This window comes from Jaculus jaculus, chromosome 1 (assembly GCF_020740685.1).
Source record: "Jaculus jaculus isolate mJacJac1 chromosome 1, mJacJac1.mat.Y.cur, whole genome shotgun sequence".
NCBI lineage: Eukaryota > Metazoa > Chordata > Mammalia > Rodentia > Dipodidae > Jaculus > Jaculus jaculus.
The window spans coordinates 148,390,673-148,409,550 of record NC_059102.1 but is presented as its reverse complement, the minus strand read 5'-3'; the positions used below and the strand labels follow the sequence as shown (position 1 = coordinate 148,409,550).

Below are 18,878 nucleotides of genomic sequence, written 5' to 3'. Positions count from 1 at the left end.
TCCTCGCCCGCCTTCGTGGTTGCCTCCCCCGGTCAGCCTGGGCTCAGAGCAGGTAGCACTGGGCCGTGGGGGCAGGACCAAAGGTCTTGTAGCCCCAACTCAGAGAGGTGCTGAGCTGCCACCATGTGGGAAGCCTAGGGCTCCGCTGTCATTTGACTGTGCCTCGCCCCCTGTCCCCTCCCCTCCCTGCTTTGGGTAACCCCGTGGGAAGCAGGGCTGAAGGCCTGGCATTCTGAGTGAGGTCTGGGCTTCACCGGGGCCAAACCAGTCCCCCGTCACCACCGCTCTCACTGCTTCTGGGCTACACCGTCCAGGACCAGGACCAGGCCTGGCAAGATAGGCCCTGTGGTTTCCTAGAGCAGCTGGGTGAGAACATTCTTGGGTGCTTAGCCAGTACTACCCCCAAATCCCATTTCAGTACCAGACCTGCCTCTGGCCAAACCTGTGGCCTTTGCCCTGTCACTGGGCCTTTTGGCCCCTTGTCACTCATTTCTGACAAGAGGACTCTGGTCCCCACTCCACATTGCAAATCATAGAGCTCAACAGTATCTGGGAGAATCATAAAACACAGTCAAGCACACACATGTGCAAGTAAGTAAAGATATAAACAAATAAGCACATTGCACACAGTCGAAAAATAAGCTGGTCCTAGAATGACTTGGTATCTTATTCTCACATAAGTTAATTTGCTTAGGGTATTTAGTAAAAGGACATGAGGGAACCATATTGAGGGATGATGCAGGCACCTATATCTTTGTTGGGGGACAATCTCAGCAAGGGCTCTTTTTGCCTCAAGAGGCTAGAAATGGGCTGGGCTCCCAGCTCAGGTGGGGTAGGCTGCTCCCAGGGACGAGGCCACAAATGAGCCATCTCTTCCCATCCTTCGGTCCACAAGGTCCCAAGATGGTGGCCGTGCAGAATTACCATGGCAACCCCGCCCCTCCCGGAAAGCCAGTGCTGACCTTCCAGACGGGGGATGTGATTGAGCTGCTGCGAGGAGACCCCGAGTCCCAGTGGTGGGAGGTGAGACCGCGAGGCGCTCCCCAGGCAGGAGGGTGAAGGTTTGGACGTGGGCTGTGGGGTCAGAAGCGGAGTTGTTCAACATGGCTTGTGCCACCTCCGTTCTCTAGATGGATTTCTTTCTATCCACCACCAACGTGTTTATGTCACAGGTCGGGAGCGCAGTGTCCCTTTACAGGGACCCTCTTGCTTGCCCCACCCTTCCTGCCTCAGTGGGCCCTACAGGTCCTCTCTCCAGGTTCCACCTTCCACCTGATGCCTCAGTTCAGATCAGCAGGCACTCTTGACACTGTCGGGAGTTGGCCCAGTACTTTGCTGGACACTGGAGACCACCATGACTCAGACTTGCCACTGGGGACCCTGTCTGGTGGGCACCTCTCCCCAGCCCCTCCATCCAGGGAACCTGAGTCTCCATGAGTAGCTTAAGGACAGATCCCAGCTGGGTAGCCTCTAGGGAGCTGCAAGTTAGGGTGAAGGTTGATGGTGTTGGCATAGCCCTCATGGTAGTCTAGTTGAGCCTGGACTAGTAAGCCAGACTGAAAGGTCACATACCAGGAGACCCAGATGGTCCTGAAGGGGTCTTTGCTATACCCGTCTCCGTCCTTCCCAGTCCCTTCTCTGAGTGCCACCCATGTTTTAGGTGGCCTTGCCAAGACACTTTGCTGATATTCTGGGCCTTGATGTTGTCACCTGTCAAGTGGGGACATCCTTACTTCCCTGCTCCAAGGGGTGATGTGTCCAACTGAGGTCACAGCAGGGAAGAGATACTCATCTCAGGACTGGGCTCTGTGTGGTGTGGGCACCTTAGGGGGCCCACCTGATCACTTCTCCATCGCCTCTCCTTCCAGGGGCGGCTGGTGCAAACGCGGAAGACGGGGTGTTTTCCAAGCTCATCTGTGAAGCCGTGCCCAGTGGATGGAAGGGTGAGTTCTTTCCCCGATGTTTCAAGAATGTAGTGGCCAGACAAAGAGGGCTCTGGGCCATCCTGTCACATAGACATGCTCAGCTAAGTGGCTGCAATGAGCTGCCTCTTGGCAGCTGGGGCTGAGCAGCCCATGGGCATCCACAGTGGGCATGGGACCCTTGCCCTCCTCTATGTGTGAGGGCTCCGTATGTCTCCTGGACTAGCCCCACCCTGTTGGCAGAACTCTTCCCAGGCATAAGAACTGGAGGCTGGACTGACTTCATGGTGTTTAGAGCAAAGACAGTGTGGCGTGTCTTTCCCAGGAGGGGTCTAGAGTCTGTTCTCTCTGTTACCAGAGGCAGCAAAAAGTTGGCCTGGAATAGACTAACACTCCTTGCCACCCCAGGAATGGCTCAAGTGTCAGTATCACTTCTCCCTGAAGTTACAGGGTGGAGATCTACCTGGCCCATCTGCTGCATAAAGAAAGTGTTCATACCCACAGCTGTTTGGGCAGGCCTGGGAGTTTTAGTTGTAGGGCACAGGGCTCACTAACTCGCTGGGTAACCCAAGGGACATTCCTTCTCATTCCTGGGTCTCAGGTTCCCCATTGGCATGGTGACTAGGGTAGGAGTGTTAGGTGGTAAACATATGGTGCCCTGGCTAGCCTGTGGCCCAGTGAGGCCCAGTGCTTCCCAAGTGTGGCCCCTTAGTAGCTACAGGCACCCTCCTGTCCATTGCTAGGGCTTTCTTGAGGCCTCCAGCCCTCTCCTCTCAGAGATTAAGTTTATTGCTGGTCAGTGGCTCCTTATTCCTTCTATCCAACCTCCTTAGCATGTACTCAGAGATGGAGTTCCAGTTGTGTTACTGGGGACCTCACAGTCCAAGAGTGTTGGGACTAAATCTATATAGTACTGGGCTGGAGAGATGGCTTAGTGGTTAAGCGCTTGCCTGTGAAGCCTAAGGACCCTGGTTTAGGCTCGATTCCCCTGGACCCACGTTAGCCAGATGCGCAAGGGGGTGCACACGTCTAGAGTTAGTTTGCAGTGGCTGGAGGCCCTCGCGTGCCCGTTCTCTCTCTCACTCTCTCTGTCTCTCTCTCTCTGCCTATTTCTCTGTCTGTCACTCTCAAATAAATAAATAAATAAATAAATAAATAAATAAATAAATAAATAAATAAAAAACAAAAAAAATCTATACATTACTGGTCTGGAGTATAGAGCCCAGAACTGGGTTTCTTCCTGCCCCTGTGGATGGTCCCCAGGGAACGTTAATGTAAGCTGTGCTTTGTCCTCAGCCACCTATTGGCCGGCCACCATCCCGGGAGATTGACTACACCGCGTACCCCTGGTGAGTGGATTGTAGGTCACAGACATGGGTGTGTTGGGTGGACTCTGTCGGGGGTGGAGGGGTATAACAGGCAGATGGCCTACGCCGACCTTAGCTGCTTCCTGGTCTCTAGAACATCAGTAGACCCTAACGCTGGCCACCATCAGGTGGACAACAGCAACGGGAGAGTGTGCCAAACACTGGCAAGGGGAAACTGGCTATAAATACCCACAAGCTCACCCCTGTCAATACTCTGCCTCCGGGAGGTGTTAATCCCCAAATCTCCATCAGCTAGGGACCTAGGGTTCTGAACACCTAAGTTTATGGGGGACCCCTGAATCAAGCTCCCACATGGAGGTCGCAGTACAACAGTGTTGCGTGAGAACAGTCTCTGTCCCTGGAGATTCTGTTCCTATGAGTGGTGGGTATACACCACCGTTAGTGTCCTTGACCCCTCCTAGCCCCTTGTTCACTGTGCCTTGCATCTCTCTGAGAAGCCTCCTGCGTGGGCTGGTGGGTGTGTCGCCCACTCTGCGCTCAACTACATGTGGCAAAACGGATCACCTCAGTCACAGGGTTTTCACTTAGTAGAGTCACAAGCAGGACCTTCCGGTGGTGGTTTGTTTGTTGCATGTGTGGTGGTCTGTGGTCTGTGTACGTGGGGGTGCAGTAGTGTGTGGTATTTGTAAATGAGGGTGTGTGTTCCCTTTGCATGCACGCGTGGAGACCAGGCCAGGGAACATCCGGTTCTCTCCTGTCACTCACTCACCCATGTGTTTCCTTGCGACAGTCACACACTGACATCCAGAACTGCCAGGTTTTTTTGTTTTTTGATTTTTGGTTTTTGGTTTTTCGAGGTAAGGTCTCACTCTAGCTCAGGCTGACCTGGAATTCACTATGGAGTCTCAGGGTGGCCTCAAACTCACGGCAGTCCTCCTACCTCTGCCTCTCGAGTGCTGGGATTAAAGGAGTGTGCCACCATGCCCAGCTTAGGTTTTATTTTTTTTTTATTTATTTTTTTTTTAATTTATTTATTTATTTATTTGAGAGCGACAGACACAGAGAGAAAGACAGATAGAGGGAGAGAGAGGGAATGGGCGCGCCAGGGCTTCCAGCCTCTGCAAACGAACTCCAGATGCGTGCGCCCCCTTGTGCATCTGGCTAACGTGGGACCTGGGGAACCGAGCCTCGAACCGGGGTCCTTAGGCTTCACAGGCAAGTGCTTAACCGCTAAGCCATCTCTCCAGCCCGGTTTTATTTTTTTTTTAACCTACAGTCAGATTCACTGACTGGTTAACCCCAGTGATTCTCCCATCTCTGCTGCCCACAGGACTGGGGATACAGATGTACGCAGACATGCCCAGATGTTTATATCAGATGCTTGGAAATCGAATTCAGGGAGAATCGGCCTCATGCTTACACAGCACAGGCTCTCACCCTCTGAGCCCTCCCCCCAACCCAGATTTTCTTTTGGCTTGTTTTCGAGGTAGAGTCTCGCTTTTACTCACTATAGAGAGTCTCAGGGTGGCCTGGAACTCAAGGTGATCCTGCTACCTCTGCCTCCCGTGTTCTGGGACTAAAGGTGTGTGCCACCACGCCCAGCTCAGATTTTCTTTTCTTTTTTTTTTTTTTTTAATTATTATTTATTTGAGAGGGTGTGTGTGAATCTCGGTGCACCAGAGCTTCTTATGGCTACAAATGAATTCCAGACCTGTGTACCACTTTGTGGATCTGGCTGTATATGGATATTGGGAAATTGAACCCTAGTTGACATGCAACTACCTTTAACTTCTGAGCTCTCTATCTACCCAGTCCTGAAGTTTCATTTTTTTTAAAAAAAATTTATTTATTTGAGAGGCAGATAGAGTTGACATGCCAGGGCCTCCAGCCACTGCAAACAAGACACAGCCACCTTGTGCATCTGGCTTTTGGGGTTACTGGAGAATCAACGTTGGATGGGTCCTTAGGTTTCACAGGCAAGCACCTTAACCACTAAGCCATCTTTCCAGCCCCCAGTTCTATTTTTAAATGCTATCTTCACCTTGATTGCACAGTATTATGGACATTCTGATTCATGGTGATAAGACATAGCATGTGGGCAGGCTGTGCTGGGGAGTAGGCCTCCCTACCTCAGGATCCACTCATTTCAGTAGACAGTGAGAGTTCACTGAGTACCTGTGTTAGGTTGAACACCTCTGTAGCCCCTTCTGGTCCAGGAAGCAGTTCCCTTCCCTTATCCCTCTTATGTGACATCTTTTACGTGTGGTCTGTGTGCATAAGTGTGCATGTGTTCATATGTGTCTGTGCACAGGCATGCTTTCCAAAAAACTTTGTTGGCTTGAACCCAAAGATCACTGATTTTGCTGGTCTAGCTAGAGTGAGCTTGCCCTGGGGATTTTCTGCCTCCGCCTCCTGAGTGATTGGATGACAAGCTACCATACCCATCTGGCATTTTCAGGGATCTGAACTCCAGTCCTCACACTTTAACAAATGCTTTATCCACTAAGCCATTCTCCCCCAAGTCCCCTGTAGTATCTATATTGGGCTCCCCTGTATGTGTGGCTCACAAGACTGAGCCCACCCCTTTTTCATCATCAGGTCACAGGCACGTTTCCTTATTGGCTTACCTCGGAGAAGAAAGTTCAGGCAGGGAGTGGTGAGACGGATGGCTGACACCGCACACACACAGGCCGCAACTACCCACTTCCTACTGTGGTCACAACTCTGGTTTCCCAACCCTAGGTTTGCAGGCAACATGGAGCGCCAGCAGACAGACAACCTGCTTAAGTCTCACGCCAGCGGGACCTACCTCATCAGGGAACGGCCAGCAGAGGCCGAGCGCTTCGCCATCAGTATCAAGTGAGTCCTGTCCTGGGGTCAAGGAGTGTTTCCTCTTCCTGGACAGCTAGGGGCTGAGTGCAGTGGTCTGTAGTCTGATACCTGGGCTAGTGTACTTGAGCTGAGAGGGAGCCGAAAACTGCTGCGGGGTTCCCCATTGTGCTGAATGTGGCCCACAGCCCAGACACGCACAGATACTCCACAGCTGTCACCCCAGCCAAGGGCAGATAGGGACATTTTCAGAGATGGGGGCTGAGGAGGTTGGGGGGGTACTGGCAGCTCTTCTGGTAGCTCTTGAAAGGGGTGGGGCTCTCATCCTGTTCTGTCTCATCTGGGAATTCCCTCAGTGGCCATGGTGGCCTTTCGTAGCTTGGACTACTGGGCCTTGGTCTGGGTGTCTTCCTTTAGTGATAGATGCTGGCAGTCTGTCCCCGTCAGTACAGGACACCCGTGGACAAACATCTCAGGCTAGGTGCTGATGGGTCATGGGTTAGTGACTAGAGGTATTTGGTTTGCCATGACTTCAGTGGGGTTGAGTGCCCTGAGCAGGGGGCCCATGTCCAGGGAAGGGCATCTCTATTCTGCTGGGTGCTGGCCCTGTAACCCAGCCACCTGATTGCTATAACCGAGGGTGGCTGGGAAGGGGTTTTCTATGGAGTGCCTTCATGCCCTTAGGGCAGTTGTGCACCAGACTCAGCAGGCCAGTCCCAGAGCCCAAATATAATGCCCCTTTTCACCTCAGCTGGCTTTCTTCTCTTCTCTGGGGCGCACATCTTTTACATCTGCCCTGAGAGAGACTCAAAGGTTGATTTTCCTTTACAGCTAGGGTCATGTAATCTGGCAGCCAACACGTGTGTTCTGATGACTGGGAAGGCACACACATGGACATCACTCCAGGGCCAGCATCAAGCACACAAGGCAGATGTTAAAGGACCCCTCCCCACCAGGAGTAGAAGGGGTAGAGGCAGGGATCTGAGGAGCTAGATGGACCAGAACTGGGGACAAAGTCCCCCTGGTTTTCCCTTACTTGAAGCAGGACAAACACTGCCAGGGCCCCTCATCTTTCTAAAAGGTCCTACAATGTTTGAGGCCTGAAACATAATGTGCTGGCTCTAAAGCAATGGAACAAGTGACCCGTGTTTACCACATGGCAGCCTGAATTATCTGGTAGCATAGTGGGTAGGGTCTGCCATATGCCGAGCTGACAAACTCTGCCAAAGGCACTGTGAACATGCTAAGTTCCATGGCACCTTGTAGGGACAGCCTTTTGCAGAGATGACCTTGGTAATATCCTAGGACAGTAGCTAGAGTGTGTGTCCAGCACCAGGTCTATGGCTCATGCCAAAGCCTAGCCATAAGTAGTGAAATGTCAGGAAAAATGCCTACATCATAGGAGCTCCTAGGGTGTCTTGACCCTGGCTTGCAGGGTACCTCAGTGGGAATCCTGAAGCTCTTACAGCCCATGTTATGTCCAGGAGAAGGACACAAGTAGATGCTCTGCCACAGTTCCATGTAGAGGAGACTGGCCAGTGGGGAGGTTGATTATGTCAGCTTTTTAAAATTATGAATTGTTTGCTGGGGATTGAACCAACCTTGCATTCCTGGGATGTCTGCCCATCCCTCACTATTTACTGGTCATGGTGTGAAGTCCTTGTCACATGTCTGGTTCATGTAGAGATATATACATAGGGAGATGAGATAGATAGATAGATAGATAGATAGATAGATAGATAGATAGATATGTTCTGCTTTTGGCTGGATATGGGTCCCTATACCCATAGTCATCAGGGATACTGACTATATTTTTCTGTCCTATACCATCTCTGGCTTGGAGTGGCCCTAGTATGGGTTATAGTGGCACTTGGAGGAGGGTCTTGGAGAGGCTTTCCAGTTTGGGTACACACTTGAACTGAAGATGGTAGGTGATAAGCATTCTTGTCAGGGACAGCCAATTCCAAGGCTGGATGCATTTGTGCTCAAGGTCTCTTTGGAGTAGCCTGGGGGTGTTCAAGGGCTGAGGTCAATTCTATGCCTGCTGCTCCCAAGGAGGAGGGGGATTTCCCAATGCCCAGAGCTACTGTGCAAAAGCACCAGAGAAGAGGTAGCAGGGAATGGAGAGAGAGAGTGCTGAGTAGCTGACAGTGGGAAGACTGGAGTACAGTCTTCAAGCCGACCAGCAGGACAAACACGCAGGCCCCAAGAGACCTGCTTAGATGGGGTGGAACAGGGAGTAGGGAAACAGGGCTGACGAGGAGTGGTCACTGTGGCAGCGTGGGACCGAGGTCAGGGTTTTTGTTGAAACAAGCCTGCAGTGTGCCTGGGGTTAGGGGAGATGTGGCTCACACACTGTGGCCTCAGCTGTGCTGTGCATTTTGCCTAGGTTCAATGACGAGGTGAAGCACATCAAGGTGGTGGAGAAGGATAACTGGATTCACATCACAGAGGCCAAGAAATTTGAAAGCCTCCTGGTACGTGCACCAGTGGCTCTCTGCCCCAGGCCCCAGGCCCCAGCCATAGATGCCCAAAGGCTCATCCCCAGAAGCAAAGGATGGGCGCCCCCCATCCCTGACTCCATACACAGAACCTTAGTGTCCGCCTACCTCCTGACCCCAGTGGCAGTGCTTAGACACTCCCCTCTCTCCAGCCCCCACAGTAGAGGCTAGATGGTCTCCTACTCTACTCCGTGCTGGCTAAGGAGGAACGACTTCTCCTAGTGTGGGTAAGATCCAGGGACACTTGTTAATAAGTTCCTTGTGCAGTTGGAGTCATGCCACATCGCTGATTTGGGACTTCTGACTCTGAACGCTTGGCCCAGGTGGCAGATGGGAGGGCTTCTGCCCTGACTGCCCCACACTGAAGCCTTCTCACAAGGCTCTTCCTGTGAGAAGAAACTGAGGCTCATTCCTCTTTAAAATGATTCTTTTAAACATTTTTTTGTTCATTTTATGTATTTATTTGAGAGTGACAGACAGAGGAAGAGGCAGATAGAGAGAGAGAGAGAGAGAGAATGGGCACGCCAGGGCCTCCAGCCACTGCAAACAAACTCCAGATGCGTGCGCCCCCCTTGTGCATCTGGCTAACGTGGGTCCTGGGGAATCAAGCCTCGAACCAGGGTCCCTAGGCTTCACAGGCAAGCACTTAACTACTAAGCCATCTCTCCAGCCCTGAAATGATTTTTAAAATCATATCATCCTTATTGCCTCCTTCTCTCCCTCTGTTTCTTTTTCTTTTGTCCCACACTGAGGATGGAGTCTAGAGCCTCTCACACACTAGGCAAGTGCTCCACCACCATGCCACACTCCAGCCCTCTTTCTTTTCCTCATCACAAGTCTTGCTTGTACTGCGACCCCTGGCTAGGACAGCCGAGCTCCTCTTTCCCCTCTGCAGCCTCTGAGAAACACAAAGGCAGAGTATCCCAAAATCCTGTCCCTAACCCAAAGCCAGCATTCACTTTGAAGTGAACCTCCTGTATGCTGCAAATCCATGGTTCCTTCAGTCCTTTCAAAACCAAGGAGCTGGCTGAGCACTACCACAGCTTTGGCCAATCTTTGTGTGACCGTAAAGCTTGCTGAATCCTCTCCCTGTCCACTAGCCTCATGGTGTAGTGTCCCATAGGTGTACCATTGCTTCTAGAACTTGTCCCCATCCTGAAACATGGCCTGCAGCTTCTGCAGCATAGAGGGTGTTGTCAGAAGCTTATCTGCTGACCTTGGCATTCTTCAAGGTCATTTTCTTCAGAAATAACTGGGGCTGTGGCTGCTGGGACAGAAGTCTTTGAATCACTAACAGCCCCCCCGACACACTGGGTTTAGCTGGGGGTAAGGGGGCATCCTAAGGGCCCAGAGATGAGCACCTCCCATGAACCTGAGGAGGTGGGAGGGCACCTCGTGCTGGACAGTGGTCAGCGAGTGTCCACCCCCTGCAGGAGCTGGTGGAGTACTACCAGTGCCACTCCCTCAAGGAGAGCTTCAAGCAGCTGGACACCACGCTCAAGTTTCCCTACAAGTCTCGGGAGCGAACTGCCTCCAGGGCCTCCAGCCGGTCCCCAGGTAAAGCCTGTGCCCAGAGCGATCTACTCTGGCTGCTTCCAGGGCCCAGGTGCCCCCTGCCCGTCCCATTGTCCATCCTGGACCAGGCCCTCCCCGTCGGCCACTGGTGCAGAACCGTGCCCACTGCCCAGATGGGTACCTAGCACCTGTTCTGCACTGCTCCTCTGGGCTTTGGCATCCCTTCTGACAGACCAGAGTGGAGAGATCATGCTGACAGCCCTGTGGCTGGAGTTGTCAGTGGCCAGAAGCAGCAGGGCAGAGAGCCACATCTCAGATCCTTCCCCAGGTGTCCCAGGCCTCGGCTGTGAGGGACAGCAGCTACCTGCCTGAAAAGGGGACTCCAAGGCCCTGAACAGGAATGCTGCCTGGAACTAGGGACGGGCCCAGAGCATTTGGCTCTGACAACTGAGTGTCCCATGTCTTCCAGCCTGTAGGACCTGCAGAGCCATGAAACACCTCTAACCCCATTCCAGGCAGAGCAGGGTCACCAACTTATACTGAGGACTGGCCCTGGTCCACAGCAAATACTGGCCAAGACATGCCCACCCCAGGGTCCTGTAGTCTCCCTGTGTCCACCCTGAAGCCCCCCCACCCCGTGCCCCTCTGCCCGTCAGCATCCTGCTGCTCACCTTACGCTCTCTCTCACCTCTTTGCAGCTTCCTGTGCTTCCTACAACTTTTCTTTTCTCAGTCCTCAGGGCCTCAGCTTTGCCCCTCAGGGCCCCTCCGCTCCCTTCTGGCCAGGTACTGCCGCTGCTCAGGGCCTCGGCCTGGCCTGACAGGTCCTCGGCTGTGCAGCCTGGCGCTGAGTTGGTGAGGGAGGCTGGGAGTCGGTCTGCTACCGCATGGGAGGGCGTGTCATGCCAGGCCCTACCCTCATCACACTGATGGCCACTTCCCCGCCTCGTCAGCTGTCTGTCATTCCTCATGACCTCTGAGAGCATTGCCTCTGGTTGCCGGAAATGGGGTATGGTGTAGGGGGGCAGAGCTGATGGCCTGCTCTGCAGCTGTGAAGGACTTTGGCGGGAATGGGCATGGGGAGGAGAGGTTTCCGTTATTCCTGATCCCGCGCCCTTCTGCTGCCAGAGCCAAGGCCCTTCTGTGTGTGGCTGTGTGTGTGCCTCTTGGCCACCGCCATTGTCACCTATTCCTCAGGACTCCTGGGTTCTGGGCTGAACTGGTTCAGTGGGTTTCCAGTATGGGTTGAGCTGTGGGATGGGCAGACCACAAGAGCTGTAATGGTCCCCCAAGAGCATGCTTATTGCCGGTGGCGACTGTCCAGCATGGGTGGTGACAGTTCCAACACTTTTCAAGCGCGAACACTGGGGTATGCCATGTATCCAAGGCCGGTGAGGCACAGGGGTCTCTGAGATGGAGGCTGATGGGTCCCTACTGAGCCCTTTCTGCTTGATATCCAGCCCCTGGGAGCAAAAAGTGACTAGACACCAGGGAAGTGACTTAGCTCAGCCCAAGAGCCTATGAGCCCTGGTTAGACTGCAGCTGTGTGACAGCCTCTGTTTCCCCCATAGTGTTCACACCCCGGGTCATCGGCACAGCTGTGGCCAGGTACAACTTTGCTGCACGGGACATGCGGGAGCTCTCACTACGGGAAGGCGACGTAGTAAGGATCTACAGCCGCATTGGTGGGGACCAGGGCTGGTGGAAGGGCGAGACGAATGGACGGGTGAGCATCCTGCCTTATGTGGGGTGAGGGAGGTGAGCCCGTAGCTCTGACTCAGTCAAGCTCAGACTGGCTATTCCACGATCTCAGTTGTGCCCTGGCTCGAATCCAGGTACGCTGCCTGAGATCTTCCCCCATCCTTGTGCAGCTCAGAATGGGGAACAGTAGGGGGCAGAGGCTAATCCCAGCTATATGGTTCACATCTTGCACAAATCCCAGCTATATGGTTCACATCTGAATTCCAGCCCCACAGACCTTGGGCCATGTCCAGTCCTGTTCCCTCTGCCTCTGTGGCCAGTGTAGGAAGTCAGGTTCTGTGTACAGTCTTCCAGTCACTTGCAAATGCCCAGCTTTGTCTGCAGGAGAAAGGGCTACGGGAACCCATCGGGTCCTGCCTGACCACTCCACTTTATCCCAGGGAGTGACAGGTAGCCCAGCGACACTTGAGATCCTGAAAAACGCCATGGCCGCTCTCTCTCAGCACTTATCTGGACTCAGGTCTCTGAGCACCTTCCTAGGGGGTCTCAGAGCTCCACGTGTCGCCAGTTAGGCTGAGCTGGACCTTCTTCGGGGCTGCAGCCCTCCATAGGCAAGTGCACTGTCTGCAAAGGGCCAAGCAGCCAAGGTTCCCCTGCTGACCATCCTGCACCTGGTAGCAGGAGCTGATCTGCTTCCCCCAAAAGAGGGGTCTGCACTTTAGGCCCCAGATCTGATCACTTCCGCCCAGCTGCTCTTCAGAAGGCTACTGAGTCCTAGGGAGCAGCCTGTAGGGTTGGACCAATGACCCTGAACGTGGATCCATATCATTGGTGTTAGAAACGGCTAGGACGCTCACCAAGTCCAGGTGATTCCACCGCAGAAGTTGAAAGCCAGTGGTTTAAGCGTTAGGAGGTAGATGCTGTGAGCTCCACCCTGCTACCATTGTAATGTGTCTTGGCCTCTGGCGGTTCTTACTGCCGAGTCTGTTCTACAGAACATTAATAGCTTCCCTTGGTACCTTTTCTGGCATGCTTTGTTTACCATTCTCTCCCTTGCTCTCTCCTACTTTTGATTTACATGTCATGCATGTGTGATGTGTGTGTGTGTGCAGGCATCTGCACATCAGTGGGTGCAGGAGCGTGGGGAGGCTGGAGGTTGATGTCTGACATCCTCTCAGCCACTCTCCACCTTTCTGGTTTTGGTGTTTTGTGTGTATGTGTTGTTATTATTGTTGTTATTGTTGAAGCAGGGTCTCACTCTAGCCCAGGTTGTCCTGAAACTCCAGGTGATCCTTAACCAAGGAATTAGAGATGTGTGCCACTGTGCCTGGCCTTCCACATTTATTCCTTATTTATTTATTTATTTAAAATTTGAGAGAGGGAAAGAGGCAGAGAGAGAGAGAGAGAGAGAGAGAGAGAAAATGAGCGCACAAGGGCCTCCAGCCACTGCAAACAAACTCCAGATGGATGTGCCAACTTGTGCATCTGGCTAACATGCGTCCTGGGAAATCAAACCAAGGTCCTTTGGCTTTGCAGTCAAGTACCTTAACCCCTAAGCCATCTCTCCAGTCCAACTGTTGAGATTTTTTTTAAAGGTAATCTGATCTGGCAGTCCTTGCTGTTCTGGTAGACATGTTAGTCCCTTTGCATTTAGTTCAAGTACCTGGATGTTCAGGTGTAAGTCCAACATCCCACTGCTTAGAGTCCTGCCAATGAGAACTTTAATTACTGAGGCGGTGTGAGGACCTGACGACCTTGAATTATGCTCATTTTCATCCCAACTTTCATGCAAGTGTCACTGTGTATCTTGATTCTATATTTTTGAAAACAAATCACCCAAATCATATTTCTTTACCCCTAACTATTTCCCAAAGTCAAGAATATTCCTCTTTGATGGGCTGGAGAGATGGTTTAGTGATTAAAGATGCTTGTTTTCAAAGCCTGATGGCCTGAGTTTGATTTCCCAGGTACCCACATAAAACCAGATACTCAAAACTGGCACATGCATTTAGAGTTCATTTGCTATGGCAGGAGTTCCTGGTGCACCCATATTCTCTCTCTTTCTGTCTTCCTCAAATAAATAATTTTAAAAAATTAAAAAAGAATATTTCCTGGGTTAGAGAGATGACTGAGTTGTTAAGGCTCTTGCCTGCAAAGCCTAAGAACCCTGGTTGAATTCCTCAAAATTCATGTAAAGCCAGATGCACAAAATTTCCCTTTGATATTATACAGCTGACTCATCAGTAGTCCATTTTCAAATTTTGCCAGTTGTCTAGATGTTTCTTGCAGCCATTATTTGCTGGATCTACTCTGGGGACCATGGATTGTATTTATTCACTAAGACCTCAACTCTAATTTAGAACATTTTTCAACCTTTCTCTGCTATATGACTGGCCCTTTTTTTTTTTAAGTTTGATGTAGTTATTTTTATAAAATACCCCACAATTTAGGTTTGTCTGATGTTTCTTCACGATTTTTGCATGGGACACAAAAGGAGAGTAACCCTTCTCAGTGTCATGGCCTCCCATCACTATTATTCAGTGCCCAGTTCTCTCATTATTTATGACATTAACTGTGCTTCCTTGGTTAAGTTGCTATTTGCCAGGCTCATTATTATTATTGACAATTTCCATGATTTTAGACAATAAACCATGATAATCCCCCCCCCTTTCCCTTCTCAACTCCATCCTTCATTATATCCCCTCCCCCTCTCAGTCTCTTTTATTGTTTTTAAATATATTTTATTTATTTATTTATTTATTTGAGAGAGGTAAAGAGGCAGAGAGAGAGGGAGAGAACGGGCGCACCAGGGCATCCAGCCACTGCAAACGAACTTCAGATGCATGCGCCCCCTTGTGGCATCTGGCTTATGTGGGTCCTGGAGAATCAAACCGGGATCCTTTGGCTTTGCAGGCAAACACCTTAACCACTAAGCTATCTCTCCAGCCCCAGTCTCTCTGATTTTGATGTCATCTTTTCCTCCTATTATGAGAGTCTGGTGTAGGTAGTGCCAGACACTTTTTTTTTGGTAATATATATATTTTTTTAATGAGAGAGAGAGAGAATGAATCAGCATGTGAGGAACTCCAGCCACTGCAGTGGAACCCCAGGCACGTGTGTGACCTTGCGCACTTATGTCACCTTGTGCTTCTGGCTTACGTGGGACCTGGAGAATTGAACATGAGTCCTTAGGCTTCATAGGCAATTAATTGCATTAACTGCTAAGCCATCTCTCCAGCTCTACCAGGCTCTTAAATTTTTTTTTTTTAAATTTATTTGCAAGCAGAAAATAAACCTATTTCTTTGCATGTGCATATGGGTGTGCCAGGACCTCCTGCTTCTGCAAATGAATGTCAAATGCTTGTGCTACATTCTGCATCTAGCTTACATGGGGGGCATGGGGATTGAACTACAGCTGGCAGGCTTTGCAAGCTCGTGCCTTTAACCACCGTGCCATCTTCCCAGCCCCTGGATCGAGGATTTCTGCTTGATTTCTGACTCCAGTTCTTTCCAAGAGTTGTCTGCCTTTTTCACCAGTTGTCTGAAACATACAAGTTAGTCATTTCCACCCCTGACAGGTTAACTTTGGTGCCTGAAGTCTGGTTTCTGCTGTCTATTTTCTCTTGGTTTCCATCACTGGTCCTGAGTGCCAGGCTTGTGTGTAAAGAGACTGAATGACAGGATTTCTCTCAGTAGGCTCTGACTTTTTCTGGCTGGCAAATCATGTCAAGACTGATAGGTTTCTGGCTCTCCCGCAGATGCTCATCCTCTTGGCCAGGGCCCATCTGTGTGACAGGCCTGACTGAGAACTCTGGCCCTTTGAAAGGTCCCTATCTCCACAGACCCCTCCTGGCTCCATCCTGATCCCCTTTATACACACGTGTGTGCACATGTACACGCACATGCATACCACACTCCTGGCATCTCTTTCAGATCGGCTGGTTTCCTTCGACGTATGTAGAAGAGGAAGGCATCCAGTGAAGGCAGGAATGCCCACGGGTCTCATGGATCTTCCTGGAGAGTCGCCCCTGCTGTGAAGTCTGCCCCTGGCTCCTCCTTCGAGGCCATAGGGGAAATGCCCGCCAAGCTTCCGGTTGTTGATGGCCCACAGGGATTGGGAGGGTGTTCAGAATTCTAAATGTGGCCGTTCCATTGTCACCTGCCCTTGGTGGCTTGTCCCTGGGTACACACTTGTACATAGAGGGGATCTGGGCCGGCCTTACCCAGAACACTGAGGAGAGTGGGTTCCAGCAGGGTTTCCAGACCAGCTTGGGAATCGGCCAAGGCTGAAAGCCTACCTCCTGTCCCTCTGGCTGAGATGTTGTTCAGGAGCCTGGGACTCAACTGATGGTATGCCAGGGAGCGTTGGAGAAAACAGAAGGGCCTTCCCCCCAGGCCATCTGCGCAGCCCCTGGCCCGAGCTGACTGTCTACTCTGCTGCTCTCTGACGTGGGGCTTCAGGCCTTGGGAGGCAGATGGGACCAGAGCCAGGCTGTTAGGCGTGGCCTACACTCGCTCCGCTGTTCAAGGGACAGAGGAAGGGGGCTTCTACAGGGGGTCTTACAGTCGCGGGGGCTCCTGGACATTCCCTAACTCCTTCACTTCCCTTGACACCAGGGTCACACAGTCCTCACTGGGGAGGCTCCTCTCTCAGGAGGGGTCTTAGGAACAGTGACCTTGCCAACTGAACCCCAGCCCACCTCCAGTCAATGGTACTGCTTTTTGCTTGCTGAAAGCCCCTTCCTTGAAGCCAAGAACAGGTCTGCCCTGTCCCTTTGCCAGGAGGACACGTTTTCTGTGAACCCTGAAGCGCAGGGAGTAGAACCCGGCTTGGCTTCGCTTGGCAGATCCCCAGTCCTTCTTTTCCCTTTCTGTGTCTCCCACATCCTGCACTGTGGTCCCTGGGGGTTTGCTGGCCTTTGCACGAGATGGTTCTAGCCCTTGGCAGCTGTCCCCAACCCCAGGACTCCTGCAGCCCACATACTGGGCCTGTGACCAACCCCAAATAAGTGCTCTTGGGGTATCTCCACCCCATCACCTCCCCCTTACGGTGCCTCCTGGCCTTTGACCTCTGCTTCATTTGGCCAGCCCCTATGATCTCTACCCTGACATTGCAAAAGACCTAGAAAGACTGTCTCCTGCAGAGCTCTGTGCCAGAGCTTATAGTGAGACAGGCACTTCCCAGGATCCCCTTCTCCCTTCAGCCAGATGCCCAGCCCCAGGTGAGGAGGAGACTGTCCTTGCCAGGTTGGGACTGGACACCCCACTGAACCTGGGGAGGCTTTCTGAGGTTAGCCTTATGGCCTCCAGGCTCCATACCCATGCATACTATGCTAGGGTACAGAAAGGGGAGGAGCCTGGAAGATGGGGAGCTGCAGGGAATGAAGAGACACCTTGCACAACATTGAGAAGCCAGGGCAGGAGGAGAGAATACCCTTGAACCCTAGTGAGTCAGGTGCACAGAGCACTTTGCCTGGGACCTTGGTTCAGGCAGCCCCCTGCAGGCCCTGGATGTGGCCGAGGAGACCCACCAGCCCCTTCCCACCTGATGTTGTTGTCTTGGTGTTTTAACGTTTTCTCTCTCTCTCTCTCTCTCTCTCTCTCTCTCTTTCTTTCTTGTTCTGTTTTGTTGTGTTTGATTTCACCCGTTTGTTTCTTAAGGGGAAGAAAGCTTGTGATTATTTCACCCAAATCTCCTGTTATATATCTGTGAATAATAAGAGATTTTATAATAGCAAGAAAAGGATGTATATTTTAGTTTGTCACCAAACAAGCCATCATGATGACGAAGGACACTGAGAACAAGAAATAATTTAGAAGCCCTCGTTTTTGTGAATGTTTTGTGTCTGTTTTCAAATTTGTGTTTGGTTTGGTTCCGGCTTTGCATCACGCCAAGCAGGGTGGCGGGAGGGCCGCGCAGCCTGGGGCATGCACGGGCACCTCTGCAGTGGACAGGACGCCTTTCGGAGGGGCCAAGGACCGGGGGCCTCTGATCAGCTGTGAACATTAGCAGCTCAATGCATGTGAGTCAGGGATGTGGGGTGGGGAGGGGTCTCAAAGCCAACAACACCCTCAAAATGGAATAGACTGTACATTTGCCGATGGGTTCCCCCCCCCCCAGACTCCATATTTTATTACAAATAAACCGAAGTTCTTTTCTGCAGGAGTGGTTAGCCTTTCGTGCCTGGGGAGGGGGCGCAGCTGGCTTCCTCCGTTCAAGTCCAGCAGGGTCTGCCTTACCCAAGGCCTGACTGGCAGCTGGAACCTTTCCCCAGCTGGCACCGTGTCTTGTGGGTCTGCCAGGTGGCCTCTGAGCAGGTGCCACTGGCTTCCCATTGGATGGGGTTCAAGCCTCCCCCCAGCCTCTGTTTTCTTGCATACACGATTAAGGTGTTGAAGCTTATGTCAGCAAGATTGTGGGAGGGAGCAGAGCCCGCCCCCCACCCCGCAATGTAGCCAGCACCTAATTACCTAATTACAGGGCCACTCCTGGCTGCAGCAGAGCTCGTGGTTCTGGGGGTACTGAGCTGGGCACAGGTCCACCTAGAGAGTGCGGGGTCCTGTTACTAAGAAGGTGGGACAAGGTCCACCTCATGGCTCCTGTGAGGATCTGATGACACCCAGAGCTGGCCAGCCAATGTTGGTTCTTGTTAGAGATGCAGCCAGTGGCTGAGGCTTGGGCAGCCTGCATTAGCCCATCTCAGCCCTGGCTCCTGGCTCCGGCTGCTGGCAGTGGGCACCTATCTCATGTAACAAGGACTACAGTCAGGCATCTGCATTGCTGCAGGGTTCCTGTGCCCAGGCCAGGGGTGTGTAGAGCCTTGTGGGGGACCACGACTACCTCCCTTTCTCCGTCTCGTCCACACAATGCAGTGTCGTCCCGAACGTTCTGAGACCCACTACCATGCCTGGGAAGTTGGACGTGTCTTCACTGATCTATGAGGGAAGTGGTGGTTGAATGGGCTCCAGACTGTCAGTTTTTGCAACCAGATGTTATGGGGAAGTGAAAGGCGGGGGAGGAGGGGCACGGGGCTGTACAGCTACTTGGCCCTTCTTTTTGTCTCCGAGGCCACAGCCACACCA

At 52.1% G+C, this 18,878-nt stretch overlaps 1 protein-coding gene across 1 annotated transcript in view; it reads left to right on the top strand.

Moving 5' to 3' along the window:
- Vav2 (vav guanine nucleotide exchange factor 2) overlaps positions 1 to 17,958 on the top strand; it is a 207,494-nt gene extending 189,536 nt beyond the window's left edge. Inside the window, exons 24-32 of the mRNA XM_045133914.1 lie at positions 896 to 1,023; positions 1,869 to 1,943; positions 3,219 to 3,271; positions 5,993 to 6,109; positions 8,469 to 8,556; positions 10,014 to 10,137; positions 10,794 to 10,880; positions 11,666 to 11,820; positions 15,729 to 17,958. Of these exons, the coding sequence (XP_044989849.1) occupies positions 896 to 1,023; positions 1,869 to 1,943; positions 3,219 to 3,271; positions 5,993 to 6,109; positions 8,469 to 8,556; positions 10,014 to 10,137; positions 10,794 to 10,880; positions 11,666 to 11,820; positions 15,729 to 15,776 (875 nt within the window). The 3' untranslated portion in view covers positions 15,777 to 17,958. The remainder of the gene's footprint in view (positions 1 to 895; positions 1,024 to 1,868; positions 1,944 to 3,218; positions 3,272 to 5,992; positions 6,110 to 8,468; positions 8,557 to 10,013; positions 10,138 to 10,793; positions 10,881 to 11,665; positions 11,821 to 15,728) is intronic.
- Positions 17,959 to 18,878: the final 920 nt, after the last annotated feature.